Genomic DNA, 27,188 nt, shown 5'->3' with positions numbered 1-27,188 from the left:
CTAACGTATAAACTCATATATTAACAACAACAACAAAATACATTTTACTGAACAGTAGCGCCACAGAAATGTTTCAGAATCTAGGGTTTTTGAATTTTAAAAGTGAACTTGGTTCATAACCTTATATTTCATCATACCCCCAATAAAACCTGGTGTAGCACTCTGTAGTTAAGAACATTAATATTTAACAGCAATGCATATATATATATATATAATTTTTTTTTCAAACTGTGAGAAATAAAAATTGACTGTAAATAGCCTATGTTAGTTGAGGCCAAGTGGCCTTAGAGCCAAACCTCAGAGTTTGGATTACGAACTGTCAGAGCTTTTTGAGATTACAGAAATTAAGGCAAGTGATTCTGAAATATTATGTCCACAGGTTACAATTCAAGGTCTTCCCTATGTCCCATAAATTGTGACTACATAGTCTGAAATCCAATGACAGAATGTTTATCTAGAAAGATGCACATTAAAACATTTTGATACTGCTGCTAAAGGTGAACATCTGATGAGAAAAAGACATTGAGCAGCCTATGCTTGAATATTTACCTTAGTATGTATTTGTAGTACTTTTTTCAATTAAAAATAAATACTACTGCTACTATTAATAAAAAACCTAAACCCATGTTACTAAAAAAGTGGACTTATAAGAAAACCAATCCTTGTGGTTAGTGTTGAAGGTCAAAACAAAGGAACACCTATCAGAAAATAGAAAATAATACCAAAGGCAGAATGTTAAAACAGGAACTGATGCTGGCCTAAAGCATGACATGAATTGAGTTCACTATAAATAAAGAAATAAAACTGTTAAAGTGTCTCAAAAATAAACATTTATGACTAGTGTAAAACTATTTGAGAGAATATTTAAGTCTTAAAATGGAAAATCATGCATGATTAACTTGTGAAGACTAACAAAGAAAACTCGTATTCTGAATAGAAATCAGATTATCTCAAGTAGAGTGTTCCAAATAGAAGAACTATACACACACACAGAAAATGGAAAGGGGGCGGGGGAGGGCAGAGGGACACATGTCAGTGGCAGGGATCCATATAAAGTAAGAATTCTGGATTAAATTTAGGAAATTTTTCACTGTTAGGATTTCTAATAACCTTAAATAAAAAAATGTGCTTTGACAATCTTAGGTCAGGTATCTTAGGTAGGTATAATAGCCAGCCTTCTGACACTTCCTTGACCTCCAAACCCTTTTTTCTTTAAAACATTTAAGAGGACTAGCATTCCACAGAATATGGAACTGTTGGAGGTGCACTTATAAATTCAGGATTTGAGATGGTCTTCAAGAATGAATGTAAAGAATCAACTCATACCTCATACCATTAATTTTCCAATCATTATCAGCCATCAGTCATTACTCAGTGCTACTATCTCCATGCAATGTAATAAAATTTCCAAAGATGATTCATTTTGGAAATAACAGCATGGATTATCACATAAAGGAGAAAATAGTATAACTTCTCTTATACTAAGTACAAAGTCAAAACAAAACTTAAAATAATCAACATATTCACCATTTACAAGTACAAAGCAGGCAATTTGTATAAACAGCGAAATGCTATACCTCATCAAATTCTTCGGTCATTTTTCTGATGATTTCTGCATTCTGCATATTTCGAAACATCTCTATTCTCACAGTACCTGTGGAACAACAGATTCTATAGTTAATTTTTCCTCTCCATGCTAAAAGTTAAATTTAACTTGACCATTTGAAAAGTTTTATATGAAAGTGATTGGGTTTTTCTTTCTTCCTCAAACTTCTATTTTAAAGGAATCCCTTGTTTAAGAAATTTAAAATTCTTTAAACGTTTAAAAAAAAAAAAAAAACCTGAATAACCTATGCATTAGGTAAGTCTAATGAAAAATGTTGAGAGAAGTATTGAAGAAGGAAAAGACAAAGAATAAAACACGAATTTACGTAGTACAGAGGGCCCTAAAGATGGCTTATGATAACCAGATATATGAGGCTTCCCTGGTGGCAGATGATGAAGAGCTGGCCCGCAAAGCAGGAGACCTGGGTTTGATCCCTGGGTCAAGAAGATTCCAGGTGGCTAGCTACCTTAGTCCAAAAATCACCCAAGTATAGAGAATGTTATCTCCCTTCAAGGCACCTTCTGTTTTTGTTTTTTTTTTTTTAATCATCAGAATATCCTCCTTTTATTTAAAACTAACTGTTCCTTAATTTAACAATACTTTCAGTTGAATCTGTTTTCTTTGAAGATGCCAGGAACCTCTACATAAGGATCAAACAAAGGAAAAAGCTGTAACCCCCTTGTCATCTCATTCCTTTATACTTCTACCTTACTTTACTTTTATCTCAAATATGGCTATGTAAGTATTATCACTCTTATAAGAATGAGTGGTTTACACTGAAAATCTATGTTAAAAATAACAGAATTTAAAGAAAACTGAAACAAGGTTCAAAATCAACTTAGATACAAAGAATTCTGACATAATAATTAAAGGAGGTTCTGTTTTAGTTGGATAAATGTGTTGGACGCTAAGCTGTGTCTGACTCCTGTAACCCCATGGACTGTAGCCCCAGGCTTCTCTGTCCATAGGATTTCTCAGGCAAGAATACTGGGGTCGGTTGCCATTTTCTGATCCAGGAGATCTTCCCGACCCAGGGATCAAACCGAGTCTCCTGCATTGGCAGGTGGATTCTTTATGACTGAGCCACCTGGGAAGCTCAATAATTAAATGAGGTTTAGTTTCAATTGCATAAATGTAAAATATTCAAGTTAAAAATCACAAGAATAATACTCAATAAACAGTAGGAAAATAATTAATTTGTAACTTCTGACAGGCTCCTTGCAAGTGATTAATATCAGCTCTATCTGCAGTCACAATTAGGAATGGAGGCAGGAAGAGTCTCTGAGTCATACTGTATGAAAGAGCATGGAGCAATGAATAGTCATTAAAGTCAAAGTATGATCTAGAATCAGAGTCCTAAAAAAACTACAGTGGCGTATTTAGCTCTTATTTAACTTAATTTTTACTAATCTTAAAATGAGAAAAATTATGTTTGCCCTATCTTTAAATCAGAACCATTTTACAGCACATTTTATTTATTGATACATAGCTCTCATTAATTTTCAATAGGTATTCCAAATATTCAACTGTAGAAATGATAGGTTGGAAGGAGAATGAAAACGAAAATGTTTTTAAATAGTTCTTCCCCTTAAAAGTTCTTAAAAACTTCCAATAGTTTTTGGAAATATGCATGCTAAGTTGCTTCAGTCCTGTCCGACTCTGTGTGACCCCAGAGACGGCAGCCCACCAGGCTCCCCGTCCCTGGGATTCTTCAGGCAAGAATACTGGAGTGGGTTGCCATTTCCTTCAATGCATGAAGGTGAAAAGTGAAAGTGAAGTCGTGTCCAACTCTGAGCGACCCCATGGACTGCAGCCTACAGGGCTCCTCCATCCATGGGATTTTCCAGGCAAGAGTACTGGAGTGGGGTGCCATCGCCTTCTCCGTGGAAATATGCAATTTCCAAAAAAAAAAAAAAGATAAAATTTTTACTGTGATTTAAAATTTTATGAGAAAAACAGTAATGCACAGAGTATTCAACAGTGTTGAAAATAGGCTGTTTATGTACTATAGAACAGTCTATATTTTCAGAGGATTTTTAAAAATTAAATAAACAAGAAATGTCCTTAACTGATAAGTGAGCTCAAATAAAAATAACTTTCTGTTAGATATGCTTAAAAATCACTCAATTAAATAAAATTGTTTATACCTTGTATGGGTCATAAAATATTGCATCAATCTGAAACAGATTTCCATAGATAAAAAGGAAGTCATTTCAGGAGTTACTTCATGGTATTCTTGATAAGTGGAAGGACTGATGCTGAAGCTAAAGCTTTAATATTTTGACCACCTGATGCAAAGAGATCACTCACTGGAAAAGACCCTGATGCTGGAAAAGACTGAGAGCAGGAAGAGAAGGGAGCAACAGAGGATGAGATGGCTGGATGGCATTACCAACTCAATGGACATGAATCTGAGCAAACTCAGGGAGGTAGTGAAGAACAGAGAAGTCTGGTGTACTATACAGTTCATGGGGTCACAAAGAGTCGGATATGACTTAGCGACTGAACAACAACAACATTTGATAAGTAAAATTACATTCATCTGTACTTATAAAGCAAAAGAAATAAAATAAGATGTTAAAATTATTAAACATGAGAAGAACTGTTCTTAGGGGGAAGGAAATATTGTAGATCTTGAATAGAGTGTCATAAGTATGGCTGTATGCATTTGTCAAAAGCTATCTATCTATATACTCTGGTGGCTTTTAATGCATGGATATTAGACCTTGGTAAAGTTGATTCTTTAAAAATTCAAGAAAAAGGACAAAGCTAACCCTACTTCTTCAGCAATGAGTTGCACATATCACTGTTAAAATATTTCCAATGTTAATAATGCTCAACTACTCAATTTCCATAATTGACAAGGCAGTTTTCACAGAGTGGAATTTTTAAATATACTTTCAATAAAATAGCTATGTTAGTTCATAAAGGGAGGACTATTTCATGGCATCAATTTAATGTGGTGAAGGGAAAGGCAACAAAACAGCAACCAGTATTAAAAGCAATATAAAAAACTTTAAAGATGACTATAATATATAAAAAACAATTACTAAGAAAATAAAATCAGATGTTTAAAAGTCATACTTTTTAAAATGAACAGAAGCTTTGCATTGATACTTTTTAAGAAAAAAATTCCTTTTGCTGCCATAATGACTGTCCCAAAGATTGCCTTATTTACTTATTTTTCTCCTGTTCATTCTTCTCCAATTGAGTCCCACAATTCTACCGAAACTGCTTCCTCACACCAGTCATCTCTGAACTGCTACATCAAACAATCTTAGTAATAATCTATCTATTCTATTTAAAGCATTTGTTTATTTCATTGGTTCCTATAGCATTATATCGGAGAAGGCAATGGCACCCCACTCCAGTACTCTTGCTTGGAAAAATCCCATGGACGGAGGATCCTGTTAGGCTGCAATCCATGGGGTCGCTAAGAGTCAGACACGACTGAGCGACTTCACTTTCACTTTTCACTTGCATGCATTGGAAAAGGAAATGGCAACCCACTCCAGTGTTCTTGCCTAGAGAATCCCAGAGACGGGGGAGCCTGGTGGGCTGCCATCTATGGGGTCGCACAGAGTCGGACACGACTGAAGTGACTTAGCATAGCATAGCATTATATATTTGTACTATATTTTCTGTTTATTTGTTTTGATTTCTTTCACTTACTTTTAGGCATTTAACATGAGTAAACAAAGGTATTTTCTAAAGCTCCATTCAAGCATTCTTCTTTGTCCATTTTTAAATCTTCTAGCCTGCAAACGGCCCCCATCTAGCTCACCCGATAGAAAAAAGTATAGCAGTGACCACTATTTACTGATCCTTTTATTTCTCCATGAGCAAGTTCCTCCGTCCTATTAAGTTTTCTTTGATAATAATAATGAAGAATATTGCCCTAATTCAAGACTAATTTTCAGAACACATTAAAAAGCTAACCTCAGTTCATTTTCAGGTTCTTCATTCTTAAATATGAATATTTCTAATAGATTATCCTAAGATTTTGAAGAGTAAAGGTAAATAAATCTGAAATAATTCAGATTTATGGAAACAAAACTATACGAAAATACAGAATAAAAAAGAGTAAAGATCATCTTTCAAGCCCTTAAATACTAACAAGTTACCTATGAGAATCTTAAAAGAGTAAGCCACCAATATACATATTTTATGAAAGGTTGTTTCAGCAGGCTCTCCAGACAGGATTGTAGTTTTAATAAAGAAAAAGGAAGAACTTTAAAAACTGTCATTTTAAATTATGAATAATTTTAGAAACAGAAGTAACATCAGAAATCTACCTGCAAATTCTTGATTATTTAAACTATGTCAAACACTGATGACAGCAGAAATTGATACAATCCCTGTGGGATGTGATTTGGCAAATGTCTACAAAAATTACAAATTTATATTCCTTTTTGCCTTGATACTGTACTTGTTGAGAAGTATTCATAAAATCACATGTGTGCAAAATAATGAATACACAAGGTTATGCCCTGAATCATAGTTTACAACAATAAAAAAGGTAAACACCCCATTTCCCCATAAATAAGAATCTGATTAAGTAAAAATGGTGATGATAAGGACAATGATGGCCGGCAACATTTGGCTGCCCACTACCAACTAGGCATTGTACTAAAAAGTGCTTAATCTTCACAACAACCTTATTCAGAATACAATTTTTCTCCCATTTACAGATGAGAAACTTGAGACACTTAAAGAGATTTAGCAACTTGTAAAGGGCTTTTCCAGCAGCAGATCCATGGCCTATATGTAGGCGGACTGGCAACTGATCCATGGAAACCGCTACTATTAAATGGCTCTGAAAGTCAACGGAAGCCATGGATATAAAAAACAAAGTTACTTATGACTGATAAAAAAAGATTTGTAAGATATATTCATACATGAAGAAGGGAGGTCTAGGTTTTAGTTTAAGGTGGCAACATACGAAGATCCTAAACTCACCTTCTCCCATGGAAACAGTAAACAGTTACATATGCAAAGACTTCCTCTTAAAAAAAAAACCTAAAGGTTGGCAGAATGATGATTATATATCCGGCAAACAACAAGAAAATCACATCAAACCAGCAAGACAGGCTGGCACAAATATCATCAAATGTGGCACAAGATAAAACCAATCTACACTGCAGTGAACTACAACTTGGACGAACTCAAAACCAGAGCTTCTCCCTGAGGAGTGAAAGGCTCAAACTCCACATCAGGCATGCCAAATTTTAAGATATGCACTTGAGAGATGAGCCCCATCCAAAAAAAATCTACTTTTGAAAATCAACAAGGATCGCATCTTGAGACCCATAAAACAGCATCAATCTAGCAGAAAGTTCTAAAAGGGCCTGCACAACTTGAACTCTTCCACCCAGGCCTCAGCTCAGGTAGGTTAAGGCAACTAACACTTAAAGCGAATAAGGATCACATGCTTACATTAAAACCATGGCCTAAGACGCAGGCATCTAATTTAACACATGCACATCTAGGAGCCTGATGGAACACTCTGGGGACAAAGAGTAGTGGGCACCATTTTTTACTTTTCCCGTGCCATGCTCTGGAGCACCAATATCTCCTAGAAGGGGGCCTACATGTGCCTGATGTCCTAATTTTTGCAGCTGTTGCTGACAATATAATTCTTGATCACCTGGCTCTAGAGGTCAGGGGAGTTTGCATTCCTGATCACATGGAACTGTAATAATCAGTGTCATCAGAATGGAGCTCCTATCCACCTGGTGCCCTGATTTTTGTGACTGCTGCCAGGGGGACACCTTTGTTTCACTTGACTTTAGAGGCCAGTGGGACTTAAAATTGCAGATCTCGCAAGACCTTAACCAATGAAGAAAGAGTTCTAAATCAGCTACCACTTCCAGGGAATAGGAAGAAGCAACAGATCCAAGAGTTCAATCTTTCTGAGAAAGAGACCTATTAGTCAGTCATTACAATTGTGACCGGAAGGGCAGGGTTCTCTTTAAACAAATATCTAGGGACTGAGCATTGCTTTTTCAGATTTCAGAGAGTGGGCACTATATTTACCCTCACTCTCTGAAGTGTTCCAGAGCACCAGAGTCTACTGGTAGGAACTTTTACATGTATCTGGTGCCCTGGTTTTTTGTGTTTAACACCTGAGATTTTACAAATGGAACTCACGGCTACCTGATCACCCTGTTCTGATACAAGGGGCTGGGGTACCTGGATGAACTGTGGCAATTAGAGAGATGATTCTAGGCAGGTTAACACACATAGACCACTGCACAAATAGCTGCCTGAAAAACATTTCCAGTCTATGGAAGAGGCTACTTTACTTCTCTTGGACCTTTGGATCAACAAACAGGCTTCAGGTTTGACACACATGTAGCAGCATATATGGAGCAGCTCTCAAGGAATACAGACTGTGGATGTCATTTTGATGCTCTCTTTGGCCTTGTTCCAATTCACCGTTATCTTCTACAAAGAAGTTATACACTCATCTGAAGCCCTGATTTTTGTGATTGCTCTCTAAGATACGCTTTCAGATTGCCTGGCTCTGGTAACCAGTGGGTCTTATGCTTGCAGCCTTTAAGGACTGCATATATTATATCTACATATTTTTAAAAGCTGTTAGCTGATGGCCTGGCTTCTAGACTTCCTGGAGTCCACCCAAACCCATGTCCATTCAGTCAGTGATGCCATCCAGCCATCTCATCCTCTGTCATCCCCTTCTCCTCCTGCCCTCAATCATTTCCAGCATCAAGGTCCTTTCAAATGAGTCAGCTCTTTGCATCAGGGGTCCAAAGTATTGGAGTTTCAGCTTCAACATCAGTCCTTCCAATGAATGCCCAGGACTGATCTCCTTTAGGATGGACTGGTTGGATCTCCTTGCAGTCCAAGGGACTCTCAGGAGTTTTCTCCAACACCACAGTTCAAACCATCTATTCTTCGGGGCTCAGCTTTCTTTACAGTCCAGCTCTCACATCCATACATGACCACTGGAAAAACCATAGCCTTGACTAGACGGACCTTTGTTGGCAAAGTAATGTCTCTGCTTTTTAATATGCTGTCAAGGTTTGTCATAACTTTCCTTCCAAAGAGTAAGCGTCTTTTAATTTCATGGCTGCAATCACCATCTGCAGTGATTCTGGAGCTGAGAAAAATAAAGTTAGCCACTGTTTCCCCATCTATTTGCCATGAAGTGATGGGACCAGATACCATGATCTTAGTTTTCTGAATGTTGAGCTTTAAGCCAACTTTTTCACTCTCTTCTTTCACTTTCATCAAGAGGCTCTTAGTTCTTAACTTTCTGCCATAAGGATGGTGTCATCTGCATATCTGAGGTTATTGATATTTCTCCCAGCAACCTTGATTATGCGACAGTACCAAATATACTAACATTCACATTTTAGGTCTCCCAGGAGAAGGGGACAAGAAAGGAGCAAAAATCAGACATTCAAGGTCTAGAAGCCCAGAGAATACCAAATAAGATGAATTGAAAATAGCTCAAAGGAAGGCACATTATAAAATGTTAAAAGTTAAAGACAAAAGGATAATGCTAAAAACAACAAGAGAAAAGCAACTGCCTATACAAAGACCTCCCATGAGACTTTGAACACACTTTTCAGTAAAAACTTTACAGGCCAGAAGGGAATGCATGATATATTCAAAGTGGTAGGAAAAAAAAAAGGAACGAAAGAAACTTCTAACCAAGCAAACTCCACCTGGAAGAGTTCTCATTCGGAACTGAAGATGAGGGAGTTTTCCAGGCAAGCAAAAGCTAAAGAAATCTATACCATTAAACTAGTCTACAAGAAATGTTTAACGGACATCTTTAAGATGAAAGGAAATAGCACTACTTAGTTATCAGAACACATATGCAATAATTAATCTCACTGAAAAGCAAATATATAGTAAAGTAGTGGATTAATGACTTGCATGTAAATAATTAGTTAAGAAATATATACGTTTTTCAAAATGTTAAATATAACATCAAAAATATAAAACATGGAGTGTGGGGACAGAGTAGACATTTTGAGCCTTAAAATGGGATGAAACGTAAGTTATTATCAACTTAAAATGCTGTTATAAATCTCATGGTAATCCAAAGCAAAAACCTATACTATAAATACATAGAAAATAAAGAAATATACACCTACCACTAGATAAAGTTATCAAACTACAAAGGAGAGGCAGAGAAGAAGAAAGAAACAGAGAGTAACTACAATAGCAGCTAGGAAACAAGAAAAAGGCATAAGCAAAAATCTATCAGTAACTACTTTCAATGTAAGTGGACTAAATTCTCCAAACAAAAGACATGGAGTAGCTGAGTAAATTAAAAACCAAGTTCCTTCTATGTGATGCCAACAAAAGATACACTGGAGGTAAAGACACACAGACTGAAGTAAAGGTACAGAAACACTATACCATGTAAATAAAAACTAAAATAAAGCTGGGATAGATATTTACACATCACACAAAACAGACTTAAGTAGGAGACAATTAATGGAGACAATTAAGGAGACAATATAAAAAAATAATTTAATGTGTAAAATAATGGTAAAGGGATCATCCAACAAAAACACCTGAAAATATTTATGCACAAAAGAATTAAAGCAATAAAAGAAAAAAAGCGAGAAAGAGATGTATAATAGAAGACTTTAATAACTTAAGAAGAAAATAATTGCCTTAGATGAAGTATTAGAACAGATGGACTTAACAGATATACATTGAACATTCCATCCAAAATCAACATTTGTTTCTAGTGCACAGGAAACATTCTTAGTGCATTTCTAATGCACAGAAAACATATTCTTAGATCATATGTTAGGCCACAGGCCCCGTGGACCTTTTCTAGTGCACAGGAAACATATTCTTAGATCATATGTTAGGCCATAGACCCCATGGACTACAGGCGGGCTATAGTCCATGGAGTCACAAAGAGTTGTACACGACTGAGCAACTAAGCACACAGCACAATGCTGTCTGGAAAGTTGGTATAGTAGATGGACATGACCTCACCCTTTCTGACAGAAACACTATAATCACAACTAAATCCTGAATAACCATGGTGGAGGGGGGGAGCATGCTGGAAGCTACCAAAAAACATACTTTAGATTCAAATAAAAAGAAGAAACGACAATGACACAGTAGGGGGGGTGGAGTCACAATAAAATCAAATCCCATACTTGCCAGATTGATGAGCCACAAACTGGTAAATAATTATACCCACAGAAGTTCTCCCATGGTAGTGAAAGGCGTGGGCCCAGGTCAAACTTTCACGGTTTGGGGCCTGGCAACAAGGGGAAGGGACCCCACAGAATCTGGCATTGAAGGTCAGTGGGATTAGCTCACAGAGATTTCATAGGAATGTAGAAAACAAACTCCACTCTTGGAGGGTGCACGCAAGGTCCCACCCACAACAGCACATAGAGAAAAAAAAAAAAAAGCAGTGACCACATAAGAGTCTGGTGTGGACCTACCTTTTAGAACTGGATGGTCTTCTGCAGAGGTGACATGCGGGGGGGCGGCGGTTGGGGGGGGATGGGGGGGGTGGCTGTTGCTGACTGCAGGGATAAACACACTGGCAGTTTTGGTGAATAGTCACTCATATGAGCCCTCCTGGAAACCATCATTTCCTCCCCAAAACCTAGCCTAACCCAACAGCCTGTAGGATCTAGTGCTGGAAGGCCTCAGGCCACACAACCAGCAGTGCCCCACCCAACAAAAGACAGGCTGCTTAGGTCTTCCTGAGCACAGTGCTGTCCATCAGAAGAACAAGACCCAGCTCCACCTACCAGTGAGAGCAGGAATAAACTCTCCCACAAGCTTGCACAAGCCTCTCAGACAGCCTCATCCAGCAGAAAGGCAGAGAAAAGAAGGGGGAAGAAACTACAATTTTGTAGCCTATGAAACAGAAACTGTAACCAAAGAAAATTAGACAAAACGAGATGGTAGAGGAATATAATGCCGATGAAGAACATGACAAAACCTCAGAAAAGTAATGAAGTGAAGTCCAAATAGACAATCTACTGGAGAAAGAATACAGAGTAAAGAGAGTGAAGAAGATGCAAGATTTCAAGGGAAAAAAAAATGGAGGCAAAGATTAAGAAAATGCAAGGAATGCTTAACAAAGACCTGTTGGAGAAGACTCTGAGAGTCCCTTGGACTGCAAGGAGATCCAACCAGTCCATCCTGAAGGAGATCAGCCCTGGGATTTCTTTGGAAGGAATGATGCTAAAGCTGAAACTCCAATAATTTGGCCACCTCATGCAAAGAGTTGACTCATTGGAAAAGACTCTGATGCTGGGAGGATTGGGGGCAGGAGGAGAAGGGGACAACACAGGATGAGGTGGCTGGATGGCATCGCTGACTTGATGGACGAGAGTCTCAGTGAACTCCGGGAGTTGGTGATGGACAGGGAGGCATGGCGTGCTGCGATTCAAGGGGTCGCAAAGAGTTGGACACGACTGAGCGACTGAACTGAACTGAACTGAACTGAATAGAACTACAGAACAAAAACAAAGGAACAATACAATAACTGAAATAAAAAAGACAACAGAAGAAATCAATAGCAGAATAACTGAGTCAGAAGAACAGATAAATAAGGTGCAAGAAAAGAATGGTGGAAATCACATCTGCAGAACAGAATAAATTAAAAAAGAATGAAAACAGCCTCAGAAGCTCTGGGACAACATTAAATGCACTAATTTGCATTACAGGAGTTCCAGATGAAGAGAGAGTAACGACCTAAGAGAATATTTGAAGAGATATAAGAAAACTTCCTTAACATGGGAACGGAAACAGTCATCTGAGTTCAGGAAGTGCAGCAAGTTCCAGGCAGGATAAACCCAAAAAGGAATACACTGAGACATAGTAATCAAACAGACAAAAATTAAAGACAGAAAAAATATTTTTAAAAAAACATAAGAAAAGCAAGAAGTAAAATATAAGGGATATCCCTCCCGTAAGGGTATCAGCTGATTTCTTAGCAGAAACTCTGCAGGCAAGAAGGGAGTGGAATGATATATTTAAAGTGATGAGTGGGTAAAACCTACAACCAAGAATTTCCTGTCTTGCAAGGCTCTCATTCAGATTCAACAAAAAATAAAAATAAAAACCTTTACAGACAAGCAAAAAGTAAGAGAATTCAGTATCATGAAACCACCTTTGCAACAAAAGCTATGGGAACTTTCCTTAGTGAAAAATAAAAGACCACTATTAGAAACAAGACCACTACTATGAATGGAAAAATTCACTGGTAAAGCCAAATATAAAACAAAGGTAGGAATTCATCTGCATACACATAGGATATCAAAACCAGCAACTGTGAGAAGAGGAGAGCAACAAATGCAGAATATCAGAAAGGCAAGTGAATTTAAAAGGCAGCAACTTAGAATATTCTTGTTATAGACTGCTATATCAAAACCCCACAGGAACTTCCCCAGTGGTCCAATGGTTAAGACTCCATGATCCCAAAGCAGGGGACACGGATTTGATCCCTGGTCACGGAGCTAGGATCCCCACATATTGAGCAGCAGGGCCAAAACAAAAATATCCCCCACTCCATCCTTTGGGCCTTCCCCCAGAAGTCCAGTAATTAGAACTCTGCCTTCCAATGCATGGGATGCATGTTGGATCTCTGATCAAGAAGCTAAGATCATACACGTCTCATGGTCAAAAAAATCAAAACCTAAAAACAGAAAGAATGCTATGAAAAACTCAATAAAAAATTTTAAAATGCTACACATAAGAACAACCTAAAACAAACCATCACAATAACCACAAATAGAAACTCTATAATAGATAAACACACACACACATAGAAATCCAAATACAACACTAAAGTTAACCATCAAATCAGAAGAGAACAAAATAGGAAAACAGGAAGGGAAGGAAAAAAGACCTACAAAACAAATTCAAAACAATCAACAAAATGGCAATACTAACATACACTGAGATAACTACCTTAATGGATTAAATGCTTCAACGAAAAGACATAGACTGGATGAATAGATACAAAATCAAAACTTGTACATATACTGTCTACAAAAAACACACTTCAAATCTAGGGACATATATAGTCTGAAAGTGAGGGATGGAAAAAAGTATTTAATGCAAATGGAAATCAAAAGAAAGCTGGAATAGCAACACTCATATCAGACAAAGTACACTTTAAAATAAAGACTATTACAAGAGAAAAACACTGCGTAATGATCATCGGATAAATTCAAGAAGAATACATTACAACTATAAATATATACGTACCCAGCATAGGAACACCCCAACATATAATACAAATATTAAGAGCCATAAAAGGAAAAACTGTAATTACCTCAATAACAGTGGGTTGCTGCTGCTACTGCTGCTAAGTCGCTTCAGTCGTGTCCGACTCTGCGCGACCCCATAGATGGCAGCCCACCAGGCTCCCCCGTCCCTGGCATTCTCCAGGCGAGAACACTGGAGTGGGTTGCCATTTCCTTCTCCAATGCACGCCAGTGAAAAATGAAAGTGAAGTCGTTCAGTCGTGTCTGACTCTTAGCGACCCCATGGACTGCAGCCCACCGGGCTCCTCCATCCATGGGATTTTCCAGGCAAGAGTACTGGAGTGGGGTGCCATTGCCTTCTCCAAACAGTGGGTTAAGACCCCACTTTCATCAATGCACAGATCATTGATGATCAATAAAGAAACACAGGCCTTAAATGACACGTTAGACCAGATTGTCTTCACTGATATTTATGGAGCATACCATACAAAAGCCACAGAAAGACATTCTTCTCAAGTGCTCATGGAATATTTTCTAGGACTGATCACATGCTGGGCCACAAAACAAACCTTGGTAAATTTAAGAAAACTGAAATCATATCCAGTATGTTTTCTGACCACAATGCTCATGAGATTAGAAATCAAGGATGAGGAAAAACTATAAAAAACACAAACATGTGGAGGCAAAATACGATACTAAACATGGATCCTAGGTGGCGCTAGTGGTAAAGAATCTGCCTGCCAATGAAGGAGACACAAGAGACATGGGTTCAATCCCCAGGTCAGGAAGATTCCCTGAAGTAAGAAATGACAAACCACTCTAGTATTCTTGCCTGGAAAATATCCTGGGCAGAGTAGCCTATTGGGTTTCCATTCATGGGGTCGAAAAGAGCTGGACATGACTGAGCAACTGAGCAGAGCATAGTAATCATGAAGCTGCGAAAAAATCAAAGATGAAATTAAAAAATATCTAGAGACAAATGATAATGAAAACACAAATATCTAAAACCTATGGGGTACCATAAAAGCTGTTCTAAGAGGGGAAACAAACTTACCACAAGAAATAAGAAAAACCACAAATAAACATCCTAATGTTACACCTAAAGCAACTAGAGAAAGGAAAAAAAAAAAAAAAACTTGTTAGTAGAAGGAAAGAAATCATAAAGATCAGAGTAGAATAAATGAAACAGAAATGAAAACAATAGAAAATACAAATAAAACTAAAAGCTGCTTCCTAAAAAGATTTTTTAAAAATCCATAAAACTTTAGCAAACTCATCAAAAAAAGAGGGGTCAAGTCAATAAAATTGCAAATGTAAAAGGAGAAGCTACAATATACACTGCAGAAATACAAAGGATTATAAGAGACTACAAGCAACTATATGCCAGTAAAATGGACAAAATTACAGAAATGGGCAAATACTAAAAGCATACATACTGTCTCCCAAGACTGAATCAGAAAGAAAGAGAAAATATGAACTGAGCAATCACAAGTTTCAATATGAAATTGAAACTATGATTTTAAAAATTCCCAAGAAACAAAAGTCCAAGACATGAAGCTTCACAAGAAAAGTTTATCAAACACTTAGAGAACAACAGTTAACACCTATCCTTCTGAAATGATTTTTTTTAAAAAACTGCAGAGGAAGGAATATGCCGAAACCATTCTACGAGGCCATGATCACCCTGATACCAAACATTACAAAGATATCACACACACAAAAAAGAAAACCACAGGCCAGTATCATTGATGACTGTAGACACAAAAATCATCAACAAAATGCTAGCAATCCAAATCCAACAAATGCCACATTAAAAGGATCATACACTAACGATCAACTGGAATTTACCTTAGGAATGCAAAGATTTTTCAGTATCTCCACAAATCAATCAATGGGATACACCACATCAACAAACTGAATAAAAAGCACATGATTATCTCAATAGATTCAAAAACAGCTTCTGACAAACTTCAACACCCAATTAAAAAAAAAAAAAAAAAACTCTCCACAAAATGGGCACAGAGGGATCATATATCAATATAATAAAGGCCTTCTATGATAAACCAACAGCTAACATCATACTCAATGGTGAAAATCTGAGAGCATTTCATATAAGATCAGAAATGCAAAAGGATGTCCACTCTCCCCATTTTAATTCAGGATAGTTTTGGCAGTCCTAGCCAGGGCAATCAGAGAAGAAAAAAACAAATAAACAGAATCCAGATTGGAAAAGAAGACTTAAAACTCTAACTGTCTGAACTTCCCTCGTGGTCCAGTGGTTAAGAATTCACCTGCCAAGGCAAGGAACAAGGGTTTGATCTCTGGTTCAAGGACAACCTGTGCCACGGGACAACTAAGCCCATGCGCCACAAGTCCTGGGCCCACGTAGCACAACTACTGAAGCCTGCATGTTCTAGACCCTGTGCTCCACAAGTAGAGAAGCCACCACAATGAAAAGCCCGTGCACGACAACTGCAAGAGTACCTGCTCATCCCAACTACAGAAAGCCTGTAGGAAGCAGTGAAGATCCAATGCAGCAAAAATTAAATAAACGAGTAAACAAATTTTAAAAAAGTTTGCAAATGAAATGATACTTACTATACACAGAAAATTCTAAAGATGCTACCAGAAATCTACTAGAGTTCATCAATGAATTTGGTAAAGCTGTAGCATACAAAATCAATACACAGAAATTTGTTGCATTTCCATATGCTAACAAACAAGAGATAAATTAAAGAAATAATCCCAGACTACTCTGGTGGTCCAGTGGTTGGGAGTCTATGGGCCAATGCAGGGGACATGGGATCGATCTCTGGTCCAGGAAGACCCCACATACTGAGGGCAACTAAGTTCATGCACCATGATTACTGAGTCTAGGCTCTTGATTCTGCAAGGTACAACTACTATGACTGTGCACAGCAATTACTGAAACCCATGCACAGCAACTACTGAAGCCCGTCCACTCTAGGGCCTGTGTGCCACAACTACTGAACCTTTGCATTGCAGCCACAGAAGCCCATGCACCTAGAACCAATGCTCTCCAACAAGAAGCCACCACAATGGGAAGGCTGTACACTGCAACGAAGAACAGCCTCCACTCACTGCAACTAGAGAAAGCCCACACATTGCAACAAACAACCAGCACAGCCCAAAGTAAATATGATTTTCAATAAAGGAATAAAATTTGATTTCAAAAAATTTTAAATAAACAATACCATTTATCATCACATCAAAAAGAATAAAATATCTAAAAAACTCCCTTAAGGAAACAAAAGACCTGTACACAGAAAACTAAGACACTGAAGACAGAAATTAAAAATGACAGAAACACATGGGAAAGATATACAATGTTCTTGGACTGGAAGACTCAATATTGTCAAAATGACCAAAGCCAATCTATATATTTGATGCAATTCCTATCAAATTACCAATGGCATTTTTCACAGAACTATTACTTTAACAACAAGAAAAAAAATCTTAAATTTGCATGAAGACACAAAAGATCCTGATGTCAAATCAATCTTAAAAAACAAAAACGGACCTGGAGGAATCAGGCTCCCTACCTCAAGGCTATACTACAAAGCTAAAGTCAATATTAAAACAGTATGGTATGGGTACAAAAATACAAATATAAATCAATGGAACAGGATAGAAAGGCTAAACTCATGCACCTATGGTCACGTATGACAAAGCAGATAAGAACATACAATGGAGAGAAGACAGTCTCTTCAATAAGCAGAGCTGGGAAAATTGTAAAGCTACATGTAAAAGAATAAAATTAGAATATTCTCTAATACCATACATAAAATCAAAACAGATTAGAGATCTAAATGTAAGACCAAATAGTATAAAACTACTAGAGGAAAACATAGGCAGAACACTCTTTGACATAAATCACAGCAGTATCTTTTCCAACCCATTTCCTAGAGAAATGGAAAACAAACAAACAAACAAATGGAACCTAATTAAACTCAAAAGCTTTTGTACAGCAAAGGAAACCATAAACAGAACAGAAAGTCAAACCACAGAATGGGAGAAAATATTTGCACAGGATTCAACTAACAACGGATTAGTCTCCAAAATTCACAAAACAGTTCATGTGGCTCAGTATTTAAAAAAAAAACAAACCAAGGAACCCAATCAAAATATGGGCAGAAGACCCAAACAGACAATTCTTTCTCCAAAAAAGACAGATCACCAACAGGCACATGAAGCAACACTCAACATTTCTACTTATTAGAAAAATGCAAATGAAAACTACAGTGAGAAATCACCTCACACCAGTGAGAACTGCCATCCTCAAAAACCTACAGTGAATGTTGGAGAGGGTGTGGAAAAAAGGGAACCCTCCTACGGCATTGGTAGGAAGGTAAATTGGTACAGCCACTATGCAGAATGGTATGGAGGTTCCTTAAGAAACTAAAGACTACATGATCCTTAAGACCTACCTTAAGACCTGGTTCCTTAAGACCTACCATATGATCCAGAAATTCCAATCCCAGGCATGTATCTGGAGAAAAACATGGTTCCAAAGGATACTGACATGCCAAGATTCATAGCAGTGCTATTAACAATAGCCAAGACATAAAACAACCTAAATGCCCACTGACAGATGAAGAGATAAAGATGTGGTACCAAAACACAAATTATTGAGTCATTAAAAAGAATGAAATAATACCATTTGCCACAACATGGACAGATGTGGAGATTATCAAATAAGTGAAGTCAGACAGAGAAAGACAAATATCAAATAATATTGTATGTTGATTCTAAAAAAATAGGATACAAATGAACGTATCTAAAAAACAGAAACAGACTCACAGAGTTAAGAGAATGACCTTCTGGTTCCCAGCAGGGAAGGGTGGGAGAGGGACAGAATGGGAGTTTGGGACTGACATGTACACACTGCTATATTTAAAACAGATAATTAACAAAGACCTACTGCATAGCACAGGGAACACTGCTCAATATTCTGTAAAAATCCAAATGGGAAAGAACCTGAAAAAGTATGGGCTTCCCTGAGGGTTCAGACAGTAAAAAATCTCCCTGCAATGTGGGAGACTTGGGTTCAATCCCTGGATCACAAAGATCCCCTGGAGAAGGAAATGGCAGCCCAGTGCAGTATTCTTGCCTGGAAAATGCCATGGACAGAGGAGCCTGGTGGGCTACATCGAGTGGCAAAGAGTTGGACACGATTGAGAAGCTAACACATACATTCATTGAGAAAGTATAGATACATGAACAATATACATAACCTAATCACTTTGCTGTATACCTGAAACTAATACAACATTGTTAACAATTATGCTCTCTAATATAAAATAAAAATTACAAGAAAACTTAAGAGGATTGAAATCATATTAAGCATACTTCATGACCACAATGGTATAAAGTAGAAATTAGTTACACGTATAAAACTGGAAATTTTACAATTTGCAGAGATTAAACCACATATGATATTAAATAAATAATGTCAAAGAAATTTTTAAAAAATACCTTGAGGCAAGTGAAAATAGATATGCAACATGTCAAAATTTATGAGATACAGCAAAAGCAGTTTTAGGTGGGAAGTTTACTGAAATAAATGCTTACCTCAAGAAACAAGAAAGCAATCTAACTTTATACCTAAATGAATTAGAAATAGTAGAAAGAAATGAAGCCAAAAGTTAGTAGATGGAAGGAAACAATAAAGATTGGGGCAGTAATGAAACAGAGACTAAAAGGAGAGTAAGCAAGATTAACGAAATGAAGGTGAATCTTTGAAAAATGAAACTGAGAAGTGTTTGGATAGACTCACCAAAAGGGGAAAGACAGACAGAGGACTCAAACTTAAAAAAAAGAAATGAAAGAGGTGTTCTATCTGATTTTACAGAAACACCAAGGACCATAAGAAACTGCTGCTGCTATGTCGCTTCAGTCGTGTCCAACTCTGTACGACCCCATAGACAGCAGCCCACCAGGCTCCCCCGTTCCTGGGATTCTCCAGGCAAGAACTCTGGAGTGGGTTGCCATTTCCTTCTCCAATGCATGAAAGTGAAAGTGAAGTCGCTCGGTCAGGTCCGACTCTTAGTGACCCCATGGACTGCAGTCCTCCAGGGTCCTCCGTCTGTGAGATTTTCCAGGCAAGAGTACTGGAGTGGGGTGCCATCGCCTTCTCCAAGAAACTACTATAACCAAAGATTTGCCAACAAACTGGACAACCTAGAAGAAATGGATAAATACCTAGAAACAACCTATCTAAATAGTCAAACAAGACAAAATAGAAAATCTGAATAGATAGATTACTAAAGAGATACAAGTAATCAAAGCTCTCCCAACAAACAAAATCCAAAACCTAATGCTTCACTGGTGAATTCTATCAACTATTCAAAAAAGTATTAATGCCAAACCTTCTGAAACTCTTCCAAACACCAGAATTGGGGGCAAAGGGAAGGGAACTCTTTCAAAAACATTTTACAAGACCAGCATTATTCTCATACTAAAATCAGACAAAGTTGCCACAAAGAGAAAATTGCAGGCCAATATCCCTGAAGAACACAGATGTAAAAATCATCAAACAACAAGGAAAATCAAAGATCCTGTATGCTGCAATTAAGACCTGGCACAGCTAAATAAATAAATGAATAAACAAATACATACAAAATTAAACATCCATAAATGATAAATATTCTCAACTTAGCAGTTATAGAGGGAACTTATCGCAACACAGTATAGGCCATATATGACAGGCCTATGGGCTTCCCAGGTGGCACTGGTGGTAAAGAATCTGCCTGCCAATACAGGAGATATATGAGAGGCAGGTTCCATCCCTGGGTGGGTAAGATCCTCTGGGGTAGGGCACGGCAACCCACTCCAGTATCTTTGCCTAGAGAATCCCCATGGAAAGAGGAGCCTGGCGGGCTACAGTCCACAGGGTCGCACATAAGTCGGACACAACTGAAGCAACTTAGCATGCACAAATGCGTGACAAGCCTACAGCTACCATTATACTTCACTGTGCATAGTTGAAGCCTTTTCTCTAAGATCAGGAACAAGACAACAAGGCTCACTATTGTCATTTTTATTTACCATAGTACTGAAAATCCTAGTCAGAACAATTAATCAAAAATAAACACACAAACAAAAGGCATCCAAACTGAAAAGGGAGAAGTAGCACTATCACTGTTTGCAAAAGACATGGTCTTATGCATAGAGAAAATCCTAAAGATTCCAACAAAAACCTGTGACTACTAAACAAACTTTAAAAAAAATTGTTAAACTAAGGACGGGAACTATAAGAGACAATAAACGTAAAGTACTCAGCACAGTATCTGCAGGATATAAGATGTTCGGTTAGTATTATACTCTCTTACTTTAAGCATTCATTTTTGGATAGATTATTCTGCAATTTCAGAGGCAAGCTAAGAGCTCTAATTTCTTACCTGACTTCTACTGAACTCCAGATTCCTACTTGTGCATGTTGCCAGGTTAATGCTCTTTGGAGAATGAGATCAGTCACCTCTTTTAATCCAGAATTGTGGAAAGTCAGCCCAGCAACTTTCCCATCACCCAGACCTTTAGCTTCCATGTCCAGAGTGGAGCTGATCAAATACAACAGCAGTAAACATCTGTGCCCCAAAAGCCTAGAACCTGTCACAGGGAAAAGCTATGGCCATAAAGAATTCATTCTGAGAGAAGTCAAGCAGGAACCAGCAAACTGTCTTATTCTTATATGTATGAATTCATGGCTTAAAGAACATCTCATCTTATCTTCTTCAATCTTTTCAATTCTATCCCTGCACTACTTTATGATACCAGACAGACAGGAACATTAGCCTTCTCTGTATCATTCCAACAAGATACAGAAGCAGGTAGAAATGAAGAATGAAAAACCACCTATCTAAAAATAACAAATATTTGTAGCTTTTATGACATCGTAACATTACAGCTCACTCAAAATTAACCTGGGAGTTGGGATTTCCTGCATGTAGGACACTAACATTGCCTGGGAGCACTTAACAGAGAACCTTCCAACCAGTAAATGTTTTCTAAGTAACTGGTCTGTGTATTTAAAAACATTTAAGACTTTTTTTTTTTTTTTTTTCAGAGTGGATTACAGAGTCTAAATAAATAAAATCTAATATGATGAGGGACCAGAGAACCCAAGTATGTAACAGGATGGTTTGGGTGTCTTTTATTTTTTTGTCTCATTTTATTTTACCTAATATGCAGCAGACTATAAATCAAAATAAAATGGAGAAAGAACTTCTGTGGTAGTCCAATGGTTAAGAATCTGCCTGCCAATGCAGGGGACACAGGTTCCATCCCTGGTCCAGGACGATTCCACTGTCTCAGGGCAACTAAGCCCGTATGCTGCAACTACTGAGCTCACACCCTAGGGCTGGAGAACTGCTGAAGCCTGTGCTCCACAATAAGAGAAACCACTGTAAGGAGAAGCCCCACACACTGCAAATAGAAAGTGGCCCCCACTCCGCACAACTAGAGAAAGCCTGTTCACAGAAACAAAGCCTGTTTGCAGCCAAAAATAATTAAATAAAATGAGAAAAACTGAACATAAACATGGTTAAATTTATTAGACAAAATTTGAGTCAAAAGAGGGGAAATATGCTGAGGCTACTAAAACTGCTGCTGCTGCTAAGTCGCATCAGTCCTGTCCAACTCTATGTGACCCCATAGACGGCAACCCACCAGGCTCCCCCGTGCCTGGGATTCTTCAGGTAAGAACACTGGGGTGGGTTGCCATTTCCTTCTCCAGTGCATGAAAGTGAAAAGTGAAAGTGAAGTCGCTCAGTCGTGTCTGACTCTTAGCCACCCCATAGACTGCAGCCTACCAGGCTCCGCCATCCATGGGATTTTCCAGGCAAGAGTACTGGAGTGGGGTGCCACTGCCTTCTCAGGAGGTTACTAAAACTGAGGAGTCACTGAAGGAACATCTGCATACCAAAAATGTAGACTGTAACAGAAACCTAGGATTCCAGTGACTATATGTAAAAGTCTTTCTCAAGATTTAAGAGGAGAGAGTGGGGAAAAGGTAGAGAGAGAGAGATAATTTACTTCCCTTTTAATAAGCATTTCAAGCTTAATTATAAAAATCTTAGGATGTATTTGGTCTAAGTAATATATGAAAATATGGAAAAAGTTAACTTACAAGTTATTATAAATAAATATGGAGTTTCAGAAAGATAAACCTTTCAAAATTGCATAAAAATAAAACTTGTTGTGATGTCTCCAGTGACACTCTGTCTCTAGATGGCACTCTGTGCTTTGTAACATTCTTTGTTAAGAAAAAAAAAGTTAATATACTTCTTCCTCTATAAATATAGAAGGTAAGGGAAACATCAAAATAATTGCTCAAAAAGAAAAATCACACATCGGCATATGATATGATGAGTACCAAGTCTTTAAAAACTGAATACAATATATTTCATCCATATCAAGAACAAATAATTTTACTAAAATATTAGAATTTGAAATTTTGGAGCTTGTTTGAGCCATGCTAGTATAGCACAGGGCCAAAGCAAAGCAATGTCCCAGAGCTATAATATTTCAAAGTATTTTCACCAAACCTTCAACAATATTATAACAACTTTATTTTCAGGCTAGTGCTGTTCATACAGACAAGAATTAAAGAAAAATGAGGAAATAAACATTTTTAAAATGCCTGTCTGCTACCTGAGGCTCTATTACTATTGCTAATGTAATTCAAGACAGACAGGCTTTAATCTGTAGCACATGGATTCTTAAGTATCTATGAACCTTTTGAAACTATGTGAAAATCTGGCTCTATGTATTTCTGTAGAGAAAGGTCCAAACTTTTCAGGATATTATTAAAGGAATTTGAAAAATCAAAAAAAGTAAAAATTATCCACTGCAGAAAAAATACTAAAGATTTTTCTTCTTAGAAAAATAAACAGAGAAATAGAACTGTGACAGTAAAGAATAGCTCTAGACAAGATTCACCCTTCATAATGTGGTACAGAAAAGCAAAGACTCGACTTTAAAATGGAGAGAAGAAAAGGCTGAACTCTTTCCCATCCTAATAAATCAAGCCATGAGTGAAATGGTATTGTTTAAAGAGAACCCCCCCCAAAAAAGAGAACCCCTGTAATCTCTAAATGGCAAAGGAAAAAGCATAAGGGAATTTGCACATTAGATTAATCCATAAAGAGTGAAAATTTTTATTTACCTATTATCCAATTTACAGAAAATGCTACATATTTCACTTGAGCTACATAATATAATTTAAGATTTAAATATTTGAGATTATACAGGATTATTTGGCAGTTTCTTATCAAACTTCATGTAAATAACCAAGTCCTGTTTGTTTAAACTGTGTTTCAAAGCTTTATCAATAGAAGGTCCTAAATACTCTCAAGCACAGTTTTGTAAAATCCCTCTTATAAAATTTTTATGAGCCATTAAAACTTGCTCAACTTATCTTTGTCTAAAAGGCCTTTTTCCTATTTTATCAAACTTAGGTATGTGATCAAAGAGAAAAAAAAACTAACTGGTTTTAATAAGAGTCTCAAAAAGTTTTTCTTAAAGTGAATTCCCCAATATTTTCTTAAAATATACATTTTATTTCAGAATATTTTAGGCTGACAGAAAAGTTATGAACACAGTACACAGGTTGTCATATACACCACAACTAGTTTCTCCTACTATTAGAATGTGACATTGTATGGCATATCTGAAACAACAAGCCAGTATTGATAACACTACCATTTTCTGACTAACATTATTTTATTGAGAAATAATTAACATACATCACTGCATGTACGTTTAACACATATAGCATGATGGTTTGACATAGATACACAATGAAATAATTACAATAGGTTTAGTTAACATCCATCATCTCATATAGTTGCAATAAAAAGAAAAAACTTCTTGTGATGAGAACACTTAGGATTTCTACTTAGCTTTCTTACTGGAGAATAGAATTGAAAACCAAGATTTGGTCTGGGTGTGTTCATTGCTACCGGCTCACTATTAGTAGAATGTCATTTCCCCTAAGCCCTCTCAGCTAAAATAACAAGGAAACACTTATGTGGGGCTTCCCTAGTGGCTCAGTCCCTAAAGAATCTGCCTGCAATACAGGAAACTGCCTGTAGCACAAGAGTCCTGGGTCTGGAAGACCCCCTGCAGAAGGAAACGGCAACCCACGCCAGTATTCTTGCCTAGGAAATCCCATGGACATAGGGGACTGGTGGGCTACAGCCCCTGCCAGTATGCTTAGTCATATCTGACTCTTTGTGACCTTTTGGAATTAGCCCATCAGGCTCCTCTGTCCATGGGGTTTTCCAGGCAAGAATATTGGAGTGGGCTGCCATTTCCTTCTCCAAAGGATCTTCCCAACCCAGGGATCGAACCTGCATACCCTGTGTCTCCAGCATTGCAGGCAGATTCTGTACCCACTGAGCCATCGGGGATGCTCAGTCCACAGGGTCCCAAAAGTCAAATACAGCTTAGTGACTAAACCACCACCACCATACACACATATCAATAAATATTTTCATATGTAATAATATATATATTATGTTATATAAATTATACTAATAACTTCAACAGAATTACCAAATGGATTATTCTAATGTCCTCCACTGGATTATCTACAATCTCCTGCTTCAACATCAAAAAACCAGGTTCCTAACATTAATCATATATTTACTTAATTTTCCAAACTAAGCATAACTCAGAATTGGTAACTGACACTCCAATGGGAAACAACTTGCTATTTAAAGTACAGTGCTTATATACAATTCCTTTTTTTTAAAAAAAAATTCAAGTATAGTTGATTTATAGCAGAAAGTGAAGAAGAACTAAACAACCTCTTGACAAAAGTGAAAGAGGAGAGTAAAACAGTTGGCTTAAAGCTCAACATTCAGAAAACTAAGATCATGGCATCAGGTCCCATCACTTCATGGCAAACAGATGGGAAAACAGTGGAAAAAGTGGCTGACTTTATTTTAGGGACCTCCAAAATCACTGCAGATGGTGATTGCAGCCATGAAATTAAAAGACGCTTACTCCTTGGAAGGAAAGTTATGACCAAGTTAGACAGCATATTAAAAAGCAGAGACATTACTTTGCCAACAAAGGTCTTTCTAGTCAAGGCTACGGTTTTTCCAGTTGTCATGTATGGATATGAGAGTTGGGACTATAAGGAAAGCTGAGCGCAGAAGAATTGATGCTTTTGAACTGTGGTGTTGGAGAAGACTTTTAAGAGTCCCTTGGACTGCAAGGAGATCCAACCAGTCTATCCTAAAGGAGATTAGTCCCGGGTGTTCATTGGAAGGTCTGATGTTGAAGCTGAAACCCCAATACTTTGGCCACCTGATGCGAAGAGCTGACTCATTGGAAAAGACTCTGATGCTGGGAGGGATTGGGGATGCTGGGAGGAGAAGGGGATGACAAGAGGATGAGATGGCTGGATGGCATCACCGACTTGATGGACGTGAGCTTGAGTGATGGACAGGGAGGCCAGGCATGCTGCTATTCATGGAGTCGCAAAGAGTCAGACACGACTGAGCAAATGAACTGAACTGAATGACAAATGACATTGAGTGTCTTTTCTCATGCTCATTTATCGTCTGTATATTTTATTTGGTGAGATGTCTGTTAAGATCTTTTACCCACTTTTAATACAATTGTTCAATATGCTATTATTGATTTTTAAGGGGTATTTGTATATTTTGGATACAAATGATTTTTCATATATGTGTTTTGCAAATATTTCCTCTAAGTCTGTGACACTTTAAAAAAAAATTTTTTTTAATGCATTTATTTTATTTTTGACTGTGCTGGGTCTTCACTGCTGTGCTAGCTTCTCTCTAGTTGTGGTGGATGAGCTTCCCATTGTGTTGGATTCTATTTTTATGGAACACAGGCTCTAGGGATGTGGGCCCAGTAGTTGTGACTTGTGGGCTCTAGAGCACTGGTACAATAGCTGTGATGGTATGTGGGATATTCCTGGATCAGGGATAGAACCCGTGTTCCCTGCATTGGTTAGCACTTCTTTACCATGAACCACCAGGGAAGCCCTGTGACTTGCTTTTTGCTTTTCTAACCATTATCTTCTACAGGATAAAAATATTCTTTTAATATAATCCAACTTGCCAAATTTTTCATTCCAGGGATCACATTCTTCCTGGTTATATCTAAAAACCTCATCACTTAACCAAAGTTCATGGAAACATTCTTCTATGTTTCCTTTTACAAGTTTACAGTTTTGTATTTTACAGGATCGATTTTGAGTTAATTTTAGTGTACAGGAGTAAGCACTGTGTTAAAATTCACTTTTTACATATAAACATCCATTTGCTCTAGCACCATTTACTGAAAAG

At 37.4% G+C, this 27,188-nt stretch overlaps 1 protein-coding gene across 4 annotated transcripts in view; it reads right to left on the bottom strand.

The window, feature by feature from the left end:
• The window catches only part of STAG1 (stromal antigen 1), a 505,017-nt gene that overhangs the window by 220,532 nt on the left and 257,297 nt on the right, over positions 1–27,188 (bottom strand). For all 4 annotated transcript variants that reach the window (XM_059889103.1, XM_059889102.1, XM_002685052.7 and 1 more), the window contains one exon: positions 1,578–1,654. In XM_059889103.1, coding sequence (XP_059745086.1) covers positions 1,578–1,654 — 77 coding nt within the window. The remainder of the gene's footprint in view (positions 1–1,577; positions 1,655–27,188) is intronic.

The sequence above is a fragment of the Bos taurus genome, chromosome 1 (assembly GCF_002263795.3).
Source record: "Bos taurus isolate L1 Dominette 01449 registration number 42190680 breed Hereford chromosome 1, ARS-UCD2.0, whole genome shotgun sequence".
NCBI lineage: Eukaryota > Metazoa > Chordata > Mammalia > Artiodactyla > Bovidae > Bos > Bos taurus.
This window is presented reverse-complemented; position numbering and strand designations above follow the sequence as displayed.